Genomic DNA, 14,280 nt, shown 5'->3' with positions numbered 1-14,280 from the left:
TCAATTACTAATCGGTTATTATAGATAGCTTACATATGATACAGCAGATATTCTAGAAAGACAGGAAAGGATTATTCTGTTCTGCATAAATCATTTATTGTTTCCTATTATTCACATATTGTTCCAATGGCAATGAGCAAAATGGTCAAAAAGCAGAGGTGTACCTAAAGACTCATGGGCCCTGGTGCAAAGGCTCTTTCAACAGATCCCATCCATACATCTTAGCAGCATTTACATGTCTCTTACTTCTCTATCCAGGCCCAGATAACCATAAACTTCACAACATGGCTTTGCACATAACCTTCCCATCCAATGTCAGCATCCCCATACATAAAGCATTTCTGCTTTTGGTGTCATAGCTCTCCCCCTTGACTATATTCTGTTGACCATCTGCTCTTAGTGCCTGCTATAGTGAGAGTAAAGTGTTGTGCACCATTGGTACAAGGGAGCGTGGCTGAGGGCCCACCCTGACTCAGGGCCCACTGAGGGATTTTTCTGTTCTCCTGTGGGATGGTCCAAGCCTGTGTACCATATGACAATTTTGCAGGTGTAAAATACAGGTGTACATCACTTTGACAGACTTTATCCCCCTTAGATAGTATCTAAAGTTCTGAGTGCCCCGAAAAATTAAGTGATGTGCAGGTCAAGTACATAGAAACGCACTTCTCCTTGTTCTCACTTTTAGATAGACCTTTACCTGCAGAACAAGGCATTACAGAAGAAACCAAATAGCATGGCAGGAAACTGATGGTTATCTTACCACGCAATAGCTAGTCTATTCTACTGGATGCATGTCCTTAGTTTAGCTGAGTGCTGGGTCAGGATCTTGGTTACACAACCTGGCTGTTATCGTAAAAACCAGTTTGGAAAAAACTGCTTGAATCCAACTCTGATTCCAAGGATGATGTACAAACTATAATGGGTAGATACAGGTGCTTCCTTGGCCATGGAGCCCAAAATGGTGACCATGCAAGAGAGAGTAATACAGTTGTGTTCTGAACTATTCCTTCTGACAATGACCAGCTACATCTTGAAACTTTGTTGTTTTCAAAACTCTGTTATGTACTATCTTGGCTCCATAGTGGTTTCTTAAGCGTTTTATTATTCAATATCATTATTATAAAAGACAATAAAACAAATACGATTTAGCAAATATGAATACAATGTATCTAAGTAATATTATATATTATATCCGTTCAGTATGCCTAAATATGGCATTTTTCTGAAAACAATTAAAAAAATCTTCTCATCTTTTCAGTATTTTTTTTAGTGTGTAAGATATTGGGACAGATGTACTAAAAAAATATGGCAGAATTCTGGTACACAAGTTGTGCGCCACTTTTATGTTAAAAGCATTTTTACCTCTATATTTGACAACAGGGAGTGGCTAAGTATAAAGGGGGCATAACTTAGGCTGCGTTCGCACGGACTTAAATGCCTCCACCAAAAAACCCCTCACCATACAGTTCTATGGAGAGGCGTTTTTTGAAGGAGGAATGTGAGTCAGTTTCCTGACCAAAAAACTCTGTGTGAACTCAGCCTTGGGGTCCATTCACACGGAGTAAATGCGCACGCATTTTGGCAAAATAAATGTGTAAAAATAAGACTCTCATTGACAATCAATCAATGACATTTTTTACACGTGTAAAAAACGCACCAAAAAACTGTGTCCAAAAATGTACGAAACTCATCATCCAGCATGAACCACTGTGATAAATTTGGTACGAGGCCGAATTATTTTTATGCCTTGCACACCAGTTTTCTGGCATGCAAAAAAGTTGCAAATTTTTACTGTTTTGTGCCACCCATGCCACTTTCATGGATGGGGGCTTGGCATGGGCAGCTTTATAGATTTATTATAATTTATGTCAGCTCACTGGTGTAAAGGATCCCAGAAATCTATGCCAACTATAAATTAGCATAGACATTAGTGCAGCACATGGTCCTGCAGAGGGTGTGCCCTATATGTGAAGAGGTGTGTGCTTTCATAAATGAGGCGCACCCTTCACAACTGCAGGTCATTTGAGGACATTGAAAAGACCAGTTTGCGTAAATTGCCTCCATTTAGTCTACTAGTAACCTGTCTGAATGTAGATCAAACTATTGATAAATTTGCTCCAGTATGTCCAGGTGATACCTGATGACTGATCTGCTGATCTTACGGTGGATCTCTGTTAAATTATATTTACAGTATTTTTCTGTGGGCTGTAAGTCTGAATAGTACATTAGCACTTCACCTCTCCGTCCTTAGTGGTAGTCATCTGACAACAGCAGATTAAGACATCAGTGATAAACAGCCGAAGGCAAGTGTCATGCACCTCAGTAGTCAGATTTATTAAAGCAGACAGCAGTGTATCAGTGAATTGTAAATATGACACCATAAGGCTCACCATTTCTAAGGTACACTTATCCCATCATTTGTCGGATAGTTACCTGATCATCATGTTCCTTTGACGATTTAGAAGTCTATACAATATAATCATGGCATCCTCAAAAGATGTATCACTGGGGATTAGCTTATGTATTACACCAATAGCAGAGAAGCCACCCTATACAGTAGGAGTGATGGACAGAAGTGGAGATAACAGCAACAAACATGGTAATACCCGTGGGATCTTTGACCCCTATAGACGCCACACAGTATAAATGTGATGGAGTCTCAAATTGAGTCTGCAATTTTATTCCAGCCTGATAACACAGGGAAATTTTAATATCTAAATTTTTTATTATTTTTTACTTCATTCCCTATTTGGTTTGATGAATGTCTTTGAAATCCAAAAACAATTGTTGAGAGAAAGAAATATGCATCTAAGGAAGAAAGATGACAAATAAGCACAGACAATCCATTAAACAACAGGGTACATTCTTTATTCCAAAATTGATTATACAGAACATTATTATCATACACATTACATTCTTCCTATTACCGTACGTACATTCTTCTAACCCAAGTACTTGACCGTGCCCAGAGCTACGACACTGCTTTACTTGACATCTGATGCTGGAAGACTTGTCGTGTGTCACACGAACAGACAACGGCTCACACTGGACATCAGAAATGAGAGGTTTCTCATTATTCCTGCCTTGTTTGATAAGGTGCAGTAAAGGATGTCTCAATAACCAGGAGTTAGGATGTGAAAACGCCTAACAATATGACGCAATTGTCAGTCAAGTCCATCATCACTCCTTTGTTGGTGTTTTGGTCCAGTTAGTCTATTAAATCTGCTCTCATATCAACACCAAAGAGTCACTTTGTTGAAGACCAAACTTTTCCTTGTGAGTATTAAAAAGGTCTTGTAGACTTTTAATGTAGAGAGCATGATATGTGTCCACCACATGCTCAGAAGGATTCTCCATTTTAGGCACAGGGATAGGTTTACCAACTGAAAAGAGAAACAGAAGTTCAGTATGGAGGAAATATAACAACAGTCAGGATGTCACCTAGTGCCAGGGTTTGATGCCCTTGAGAGATAGCACACCTTGTGATACACCCTGTATCCTGCTTTATTGGGCAAACAGCAGACATTTATTGTTATGCAAATTTGCAACAATTATTATTGCTCAAGCTAATGTATAGTAAAATATTAAGCTTTGTCTATAGATTTGATTAAGACATACAAGCCATAGAACTGGGACAGGGAAACGTTCAATGAGCCCTGAATTTTCTGTAAGCAGGCAGATAAAAGCCTTAAATACAAGAACAAACAACATAGTGCAATGTCAGACTCTCATTTCAGCTTATATATGTATAATGCAGCTTTCCTTGCTAAACAATAAATGGATAAATGTATCAAGCGTAGATAGAAGAGAAAATGAATCTACCCTTGCACACGACTGTGGGCTAGTTCAGTATGCAATCTGAGTTTTACCTGAATAGCACACGGACCCATTCATTTCTGTCGGCCCATACACATGACCGTATATTACGCTAGGTTCACACCTGCGTTCGGGTCTCCGTTCTGTGGTTTGCGTCTTCTGCATGCAAGACGACGGAAACCACAGAGCGGGTCCAGCCGTGAGTGGCGGTGAGCGTTTTATGCTCTCCGCCGCAAAACTGTTTCTTTTTTTAAATCCGGACACAGAGTACTGCATGTCCGACTCTGTGTCCGGATTAAAAAAAACGGTTTCGCTGCGGAGAGCATAAAATGCTCACTGCCGCTCATGGCCGGACAGCTTTCAAACCCATTCAAATGAATAGGTGAGAAAGAGTACTGCAGGTTTCCGTCTCCTGCCTCTGGTTTGTGCAGCAAACGGAAACCTGCAGAACGGAGACTGGGCGCAGATGTGAACGAGCCCCAACACGGATACACATGCATGCAGACAGTCCAGGCCAAATGAATGGGGCCACGGAAGCACGGCCAATACCACCTGTGCACCAACCTTTCTGTTCAATCACAGCCAGTGTGCAAGGGGTAAGTCTGTAATTCATATCAACATCCCTTACCAAACTGAGAGCAAATGTGAAATACTTAATAGGAAATTATTTGCCTTTTATCATCACTTTTTCTGGCAATCCTACTCTTCATCTCACACCTTACATTTAGGTACTTAAAAAGAAGGTTGGATGGAGAAACTTATCTGATGTTAAAAATCCTTGACACACAATGCTTCCCTGGGAAACAATATGCAAATGCTAATTTTTACAAAATACAGCACCCCTAGTGCCACCTGCTGGAAGGTAACAAGCCTATAAGTCAATGTTCAGCCTCAGTCACTCATCTGCAGACAGTTGTTTCAGGGTGAATGCCCATCATCAGTGCAGAGTGTTATGCTGGTTGTCTGGGTGAGAGACTTTTATTTGTGCTGTTTGGGGGGGTGGTACAATGGAGGTATGAGGCAACTTATTGGCCTTCTAATGCTTTCTGGGAAAAATTATACAAATTAACTTTAAAAAAAAAAAAAAAAAAAGCTGTGTTTTTAGCCCGACTAATCCCAAAATACATACAAGTCAGTGTGTGACATTTTAGACAAGCCCTGGAACATGACTTATGCATAGCCAACTTGACCTTTTCAAAGTGAGTTAAGCGCACATTTCTATAATTGGTATCTTGGTAGTGTATCACCCAGAATCGCTTTTTACAGGGTTGTTACATTCAACTCCTTTCCATAAAAACATGGCAACAAACTTCAACCCTCACTCTGGTGCATACAGTTGGACAATATAGTAGACAGTTATCCATTCATTTGACTGGGTGACATGTAATACTTAAGCCTCAGTGGTCCCTGGCGAGGGACCAACAATGTTACTCACATTCATCACTAGTATGTCACCAAAGAGGGACCGGTGATGTTACTCACATAGGTCACCAATTTCTTGTCTGCAACCAAGAGAACGCTGGTCAGAGCGGTCTGATGTGGCTGAAGATTTCCATTATCAAGTGAACAGACACTGAAGGTAAGCGACAGAGCACCATGGATAGTAGTGTATGGTGTATAGTGTATTTTACAGCTCCCATGACCTCCAAAAGGGTTGCTCCAATTCCTGATCACCCCCTTAAAAATGACTGTACACTGGTTGCTGCAGTAGAAACTAGTGACAACTGTAGTTTATCTCACAACTTCAGCTTCGCTTTTGATCTGTACGTCCTGACTGCATCCATCATGCATTTATTACTGAGAGGCCCCTGTACATTCTTATTTTCAATGGCAAGTACAGGTGCAATCTAACAATTAGGTGGCACGGGCAATTTTGTCTAATTGCAGGGCTGCACCCATACTTGCTATTGCGCCAGGTGAGAAATTACAGGCTGGGACATGAATGGGCACACTCATGGTTTCATATTCTAGTCTCATTATCAAGGAAGAATATGGAGAGTTAGCAAGGAGTGATGGATAAAGGTTATCTGATTTCAGAAAAACTAACAAGTATAAAACAATAGCTTCAAACCAAAGCTGACAGTTAGCAGTTGACACTAACCCACGGTGTTGATGGCTTTACGAAAGGGCATTATTCCTTTGGAAGAACTGGAAAAAAATCCTTGTCCATAGAAGATACAAGGTGCAAAGCCAATCCATTGCTGGAATGTTTCTTGTATGGTCCTTTTCCAGCTGCCGGGTTCAAAATGATATTGCTCAAGTACTTCATTCTCTCCAAACGAATACACAGGAACCAATGATGCTCTACAAGAAATATATAGCGTGACGGTACTCACATACTGACAAATGCATTACATATATTGTATGGCAATATTAGGTGTCAAGTGGTAAATCTGCTTCTGGAAATGAATTTGAGAATACAGCAAGGGAAAGAATAACTAACACAATGTATAACCAAAAAAATGGATTGAGCTTACCCAAGAGTAGGAAGGGGTTATTTAACATGTTGTGTACATAATATGTGGCCTCAGCAGTCATGTGCCATGCATGCTAGCTTCACCAACGTATGTGATGTCATTGCTGCAGGACAAGCAGGAATGCCCCGAGCAGCGGGAGATATACATGAGTTTATTTTTTTTAACTTCATAGCATAGTATGATTCTCTCCAGCAACTTTCTTAAAGTTCTTGACAATCCCTTTAAGGCTGAGGCCCCACATTGCGGAAACACAGCTTTTTTTGTTGTACATTTTACTACATTTCTTTTTAGCCAAAGGCAAGAATGGCTACAAAAGGATTGTGAAATATATAGAAAGTTCTTATACGTCTCCATTCTGCTTAATCCACTCCTGGCCATGGCTCAAAATCAGTTAAAAAAAAAAAAAGCTGCATTTCCACAACGTGAGGCCTCAGCCTTAAAGTTCTGTAGCAGCACTAGAACCACATGTGGTCACCACTCCTATGACATTATAGTATATCTTGTCATCTACAGAAAAATAGACGATAATGAATATTTAGCTTTATTTCTGATCTTACTTGCACCCGCTTTTCGCAGTGGTATAATAACCAACCACTAAACCCAGAACAACCCGCCAACATCAAGGTGTCAGAATGCAAATGAATGGCCTTCAGTGTCAAAGCACGGGCTGTAGACATGTAGTTCTAGATGTGGATCATGTGTATATGCAATGGGGCCTTGTGCAATGGGGTCTTGTGCAATGGGGTCTTGTGAGGCCCATCAAGAACACTAAAATGTTATGGTTCTTTATGCAGCATATTATGAATTCAACTCTAGGCCCTGGACTACATCACCACCTACATATATAACTTCATTACCTTGTATTCATATATCTTATTAATTTAATAAATTGATTTATTGCTACAATTTCACTTGCATTTCTCGATAATATATTAATGATATTTGGTAGTATTCACAAATATAAACGTGCTGACTGGTTCACTAGCTGTGTCATTGAGGAAATGTTAATGCTTTTGCACTGCTAAATTTGGGCCTTGTTTGCAGTGAAGGTGGGTATAATAAAGTGGTACGAATAAAATTTAAGCAAGTCTGAAGCAGAAATCTGACTTACTTAGGAACAAGATGAAAGGGGTTGTCTCATGTCCAAAATGTGTCTATGTGCCCCTACTTAGGCCCCCCTCAATGAGTCAGTAGAGTTTCCTTGGCGTTCTTCAGTTGTTCATATATTGAATCTGAATGGCCACTGAGGTGTATCGCTTTGGTATAACCATGGCTCTAATCTGAGTCCCCACAGTTAAGGGTGTAGTATAAATGGCTTTTAGCCATGAACTAAATAATATGTATGGCCGGCTTCACTCAAAGTATGAAAGCCTTATCATAAATCCCACTGTAGATAAATATTCATTTGTGTTCACACTTAATTCTTCCACCTCAAGGGCACAAACCTACTTCTTGGCATTGTGAGCAGCTAGTGTAGCTCTGGTTAATGGATTCCTCCGACAATAATGTTTATATTGTAATGGAGAGATTAGTATTCGCCTTGACCCTGTGTTTGAGCAGTGGTTACTTACCCATTAGCGAGGGCCTTCCTGATAAACCCCTTTCTCTTTTTCAAGGTGAGAACATGTTGGTTCTTGGCGCAGTTTAATGCCTCCGCTGCTCCGCCGATGACAATTATTACTGCATTGCCAGAAGATTGGCTTGATAGCAGGTAGTCTATGGAGGAGTGGGCCACTGAGCACATTCCTGTCACCAGATAGACACATCAGAAGCAATAGGTTTGTTCATGACATTGCATACGTCACAATCTGCTTAGCCCTCCAATAGCCCATGAACAGCGTCCCCAAACATTCAAGATTTCTCTACAATTTAGCCCAATAATCTAGACATGCTAGCCATAAGACCTTTACTAAGGGATAAGTAGATCTACAGTATGCTTACAGTATAGCAATCCAGTCGTACATTTACCTGCAGCCAGTAGGTAATCTCGGTATAAAGGCACCTTAAAATTTCCTGCTAATGTGGTCAGATGTGGCTTCAAGTTGGGAAAGATGTGGGAAAATCCTGTACTGTCTGTGCCAAAATTACAGAATGCTCCAAAGCTCATGATGCCGTGAGGATGGTAAGCAAATATATAATTATGTTTTGGGTCCAGATCTGCTGTTTTATGAAGCTGGAAGTAAAAGCAGAAGATTTTTTATTTCTTTGTCTTATAACCTATGTACCAACAATAAGGAGAAAATGTGTACACTAAAGGAACGGTCGACATGTAGTATATCTACACGCAATCCTTCATTTATAATGGAATGCTGCAAAAGAAAAAGAAAGGGCAGTAATATAGTCTTTGGACCTGTACCACACATATGGTAGGTTCTTTGGAAAAAAGATAGAAGTCTATCTGGGCATGCAGAATTAATGGGGCACATGTTCAATGTGGTGCATTCAATTTCAATGAGTTTACATGATTGCCTGGCAGTGGAATAGGCAGCTGCCAATTGAATGTGGGCACCTTGTAGGACTACCACCTACAGTGTATTTATGGCAGGACTGACAAATACCGCACTGTAATAAAATGTACGCTTCAAATCAACTTTTTAATGTTATTTTATTGCAAAGCACATACGGTACATGCCTTATATTCCCACTCACCTTTATTGGGAAATAATCTCTAAATTTTTTCCACATGGTCCATTTACTCATCCAAATAGACCTCCTTCCACCTGCAATATACACAACATTTATAAAATCCAATGTAGAGACTGATCTATGTGCAAGCTGTAGATTTCCATCAAAGATGTGTTTGCAGTATACAAATCAAATCTGTGTGAACATGTCCTAACAGAATATACTTGCATTTTGCAGAACTATAATCTCAGAATGGAGTGGAGCCATTGTAACTGCTGTCAGCGCATGGTCAATCTTGGTAATAAGCAAGTAAACAGACAACAATAAATTTACTACCAACTAAGACCCAGTTCACATGGGAAAGAGGGGGCGGATTTTGGTGCGGAATCCACATCATAATCCGCCCCCTCATAATGGTGGTCTCTGTAGACCGCTAGCGTTATTGTTCCGCTAGCGGCATATTGCCGCTAGAGGAGAAAAGAATCAAGCTGCCCTTTCTTCAGGCGGATTCTGCCTTGCAACAGTACCCTCAGGACTAGGCCCATTCATTTGGGCCTAATCCGGAGTGGAAAGCCAAGACGGAATATGACACGCGGAATCCCCATGTGAACGCAGCCTAACTGTTGCATACTGACTTTTCTTTTATACTTAACATGCTGCGATTTCCAAAAACGCAAGGGTTTTGGAAATCACAGCGTGTCCGTGGCGTGTATTTTGATGCAATTTGGGAATGGGATTTCCAACATTGCAATTTTTCCCATGGACTGTGGGCAAACTGCTGCATTTACATCATACGGGTCCCTGGCCTTAAAATGAGTTTGTCACTGCAGATAAATAGGTTGTAACCACAATAAGTGATAATACAGTATACCCCATCTACCGTATTCCCTATATTAGCTAGTAAGAGTGTTCCTTATACATTACACAACTTACCTCTCTCTGGTGTTTTCCGATCAGAGATCATCCAGATGATGTAGATGGCAAACAGTGGCCATAATTGGCTGTATATAACCCAGCTGATCAGGAGAGCGCACACTGGACCTGACAATACAATATATGTCTTTACTAGAAAGACCTGGATAAAGGAGAAATCCTGAGAGTTTGACATCTTATGTTACGACTTGTACTAAAAGCAAATAAAACCTTTGAGCTCAGGGTCATTTTTCCAAGTGTATAATATAGAAATTCCAGTGTAGAATATGCCCTGATCCACATAGAACAGTAGGCAGACATCCGTCACCTATCTGTAGTGGCTGTAGTTGGCTGCTCAGGTCAGCCCAATCGATATTGAGGAAAAAACAGTGCATGCTCCACCACTGCTCCAAGTTCTACTCATTGCAATAAGAGGGAATGGAGGACTAAGGACACTAATCGTAATGATTGAGACATGACAATGAGACTTTATAGCTAGATTTGCTACTAGAGCAAGTCTATGTAAAATCTAGTATTTGTGAAGTCTGTGTGAAGTTTTGTAGCTAGTATTTGCTTCTTCGTGTAAATTATTAGATTTGACTTTGTGGTTTTCAGTGACAGTTGTAGAATAACATGATTCAGTCCTGTGTCAGCAAATTTTACATCAATAAATGTAATTTCTCAATGCAAGAACACTTCTGTAGTAAGGAAGTTCTGAATATAACCCTATAAGAGTCATTTTATCTGGAAAAACAGGTGGCATAATTGTATGCAATAGGTTACTTTAGAAATAGGTCATGATAACGGTGATAACATTTTGCTGAGTAAGGATAACTGTGCAATGTTGCTTTCATACCACCATAACTTTACTAAACCTCAAGTCTGGTCTAGAAAAGTCAATGTAGGAGGATTATAAGATGGATAGTGCTGCCTATAAAGATGCTAGATATAGGGGCTTAGCCCACTCGCACTTACACTGTGCCATAGATAAGGTTCAACAGAGCACACATGGGCATGGCTGAAAAGAGTAGAGACAAGGTTACCACAGACCCTTTTGGACAACAGTTAGACCTTCCTTGGGCAGCATGGTGGCTTAGTGGTTAGCACTGCAGCCTTGCAGCACTGGAGTCCTAGGTTTGAATCCTGCCAAGGACAACATCTGCAAGGAGTGTGTATGTTCTCCCCGTGTTTGTGTGGATTTCTCCCCATACTCCAAAGACATACTGATAGGAAAATAAATGTACATTGTGAGCCCTATATGGGGCTCACAATCTACATTAAGAAATAAAAAAAATTAGACATTGCTGTTACCATCTGGTAGGCCAATGTGACGAACTAGTACAAAGCGAGAATTCCATATTACTGTATAACCCAACATTGCAAACAATGAGGCAGAAAAACCAGACTGAACAACCTGTCCCAAACATCACAAAAAAATACTGTGGCAGCAGATAAAGCTCTGTTTATACTTCTGTCAGAAAGTCCGTCATATTTGACAGCGCAGGATGCAACAGTGTTCCTGTCAAACGGCGATGAAACCTGACACACAGCTGTGATCGAAGAGAAAAATTAAAAACCCGCCAAAAGTAGTTATGTCTACTGCATTCATGTTGGGTGCTCGTCCCCCCTGTATCAGTGACGGATACCTCCATCCATGTATATATAGGGCAGTGTCACTGGTGAATGGGGCGGCAGGAAGAACTCATAGCTACATATTAGCGGTATACTGTCTCTCTATTAACCACTGTCCAGTATTCAGGGCAGCATATCCAGGTGACAGATCCAATCTCTATAAAAGTGATCAACCTATCCCCTCATGGAAGCTCAAAAAGTAACTAGATAAAAATAATGTGATACTTACCTAGGAGCAAAAATGTCAATATCCATTGTAATACACTCAGAGTCTGCAGGAGCTCAGGGTATGTGCGGTTGTTCTTCCGTCTTTCTTCTCTCTGCAAGAATAAAAAAAATGGTTTCTAGAGGTCAATATTAGAGATCAAAGCAAAGGTTAAAATGGCCTAAAGAATTTATAGTATTTGGCCACTTTTTGGGGCATATCTAAGGGAGAAGGTGGGCTGGACAATTGCTCCGTGTGCTTTCCCAAGCTGGTCACAGTCTTGTTCTGGATATCAATAAGGACAATGGTTATAACCAGAAAATGTAAAAAAAATTAAAAAAAAAATTAGTGACTCCATCTTCTAATGTCAAATATTTTATTGTTTTAAAGATATCTTAAAGTTTCAAATCTGTTTTTGAGCCATAATTGTTCTGGATTATGGCTGACATTGCAGCCAAATGGGGTTTCTGTACAGCACCATAGCGCCACAATTTGTTTTCTTACAATGTATCTATATCATTCAGTCTCAGACTGGCCCACAGGGCAACAGGTTTATCTCTTGGTGATCTCCTAACCTCCAACACTTGCCAGAGTGGTGCTCTGCACTATATGCAGGTAAGCAGCATGCAGCTTATAATAAACTGGGTAGAATATTTAACAAATTACCCATTTTATTATATAGAGATGCATTAGATGGCTTAGATGACATCTAGGCACAGAAACTGGTTGACTTATCCTCCTTACTGCGTTCTTGGACACAGAGCTAAGAAGGCCCTAGTAAGAAGTAAGTAGCAGGCTAAAACTGAAAAAAGGGAGGCAGGTAAAATTTGCATTTGGTAAGTGGGGCTCCAGAATGAATTCTACTGCTGGGCCCTAGACACTCCAGGCCGACACTGAAAAATAAAAACTTTACATGAATAGATTTATTTCAGCACCATATTAGATATCAGTACAACACGTATCCATATTACAGCTGTGTGCATGAGCCCTATGTGACGTAATTGACCTGTCTGTATACCTTGGCAGGAACCATGTGTGAGATATGTGTATTCATGGATGTAGTGACCACAACCAGGCCTGGAGGGAGAAGGGCACCTACTACATGGTCATCCACCGTCGCTAGCAGCTCAGACTGCGGTCTCATTTCTCTTGTATTCATAGGCACAGCACTGGAATAGGTTGTCCCATTTCAGACATCAGATGAACTCTAATTGTATGTGAACAAGTAGCATTGGCCATGTTGGACTGACTACATGTTGTGTCAGGACCTGAATAATGGCTGGTGCATTCATCCAATAAAATTTGCTAGCATTAGTTGCTGGTATTGTTTCCTAATGAAAGAGAGAAAGTAGCTGTGCAGGGTGGTATGTTAAAGGGGTTGGGGAGCTTTAGACAAACACAGCTGATTTCTTTCAAAACAGCACCACACCTGCCTAAAGGCTGTGCCTGGTATTGCACCTCAGCCCTATACACTTGAATGGAGCTGAGCTACAATACCAAACCACCCATGGGCAGGAGTGAAGCTGTTTCTCGGAGAAAGCAGCCATATTTTTCTAACCCTTGAATAGAATATATTACAGTGTGGCATGCCATAGGTGTCCTTATTGCTGGTAGCACTCACCTCCTGGTGGGAATCCATCTGATAGGCAGCTGTGGCTTTGGTCACACATCTGAACATGGAATGATCCTCATAGGATTTCAGCAGTAAGGAAGCTAGTAACTCTTATACACCTACTGTAAAAGAAAGCAAACAGCATTAAGCTATGCGGGGACATGAAAGCATGGCTAACCCTATTGTCCATGTACCTTACCACCACTCCTTGTGCAGATGAATATATATGACGTATCTGTCCTCATGATCACCAGTTATATATTATATACAATAAATATCACATTTTTCGTTGCACTGAGCTGGTCTATTTGTTAGATGTCAGTGTTTGGGTCAGTACTAATTTACTATAACCAGAAACAGGTGCAAATCTTTCCAATATATCTTATTTCTTGTAGCCTTCACACCTGGGTTAGGCTTACAAATACTGATGTGTGAATAAGAGGAGAGTCACAGAACCAATTGAAACTTATACGTGAATGCTAAGAGTCCATCTCCTAACATAGTGTTCAGGCCAGTAAATACAGCCCATATACGGACCAGGTTTCATGGATAAAACTCGGTCATGTGAATGTCCTCTTAGGCCTAAGTTTTAGACACATGATGAGTTTTGTGGGGCTCATTTTGGGTTAGGCCCCTATAACTCATAACTGATTTGTGATATCATTTCCATAAACAAGGGTTAACTCCTCCTATATACGACTATTCAGCTCAGGCCTTCGGCTCAATATTTTCTATAAAGAAGGATGAATGTGGAGTAGTAAAGCTCAGCACTGTAATAGACTTCTCTACAGGCCACAGCATTGCCATGAGCTTGCCCTCACACAGAAGTCATCCATACAGAAACCTACCTTCCCCCCAGTAGGGGAAGACACTAGGCTGCAGTCCTCTGAGTGTGTCATTGGCAGGGGTCATCCACAGCTGTGCACAGACTGAATCGCACACATGGTCAGGGCTCAGGATATCAGGGCAGATGGAGCTGTCTGGTACCCACACACACTCTC

At 40.7% G+C, this 14,280-nt stretch overlaps 1 protein-coding gene across 1 annotated transcript; it reads right to left on the bottom strand.

Moving 5' to 3' along the window:
• Positions 1 to 2,884: 2,884 nt before the first annotated feature.
• On the bottom strand, positions 2,885 to 14,280 carry LOC142198079 (diacylglycerol O-acyltransferase 2-like). The gene is made up of 9 exons (XM_075268889.1): positions 14,124 to 14,280; positions 13,289 to 13,401; positions 11,692 to 11,782; positions 9,852 to 9,959; positions 8,943 to 9,013; positions 8,262 to 8,466; positions 7,865 to 8,039; positions 5,918 to 6,120; positions 2,885 to 3,383 (listed from the first exon to the last, which is right to left on the bottom strand). The coding sequence occupies exons 2-9, from the start codon at positions 13,343 to 13,345 to the stop codon at positions 3,229 to 3,231; spliced, it is 1,065 nt and encodes a 354-aa protein (XP_075124990.1). The 5' UTR covers positions 13,346 to 13,401; positions 14,124 to 14,280; the 3' UTR covers positions 2,885 to 3,228.

The sequence above is a fragment of the Leptodactylus fuscus genome, chromosome 3 (genome assembly GCF_031893055.1).
Source record: "Leptodactylus fuscus isolate aLepFus1 chromosome 3, aLepFus1.hap2, whole genome shotgun sequence".
NCBI lineage: Eukaryota > Metazoa > Chordata > Amphibia > Anura > Leptodactylidae > Leptodactylus > Leptodactylus fuscus.
This window is presented reverse-complemented; position numbering and strand designations above follow the sequence as displayed.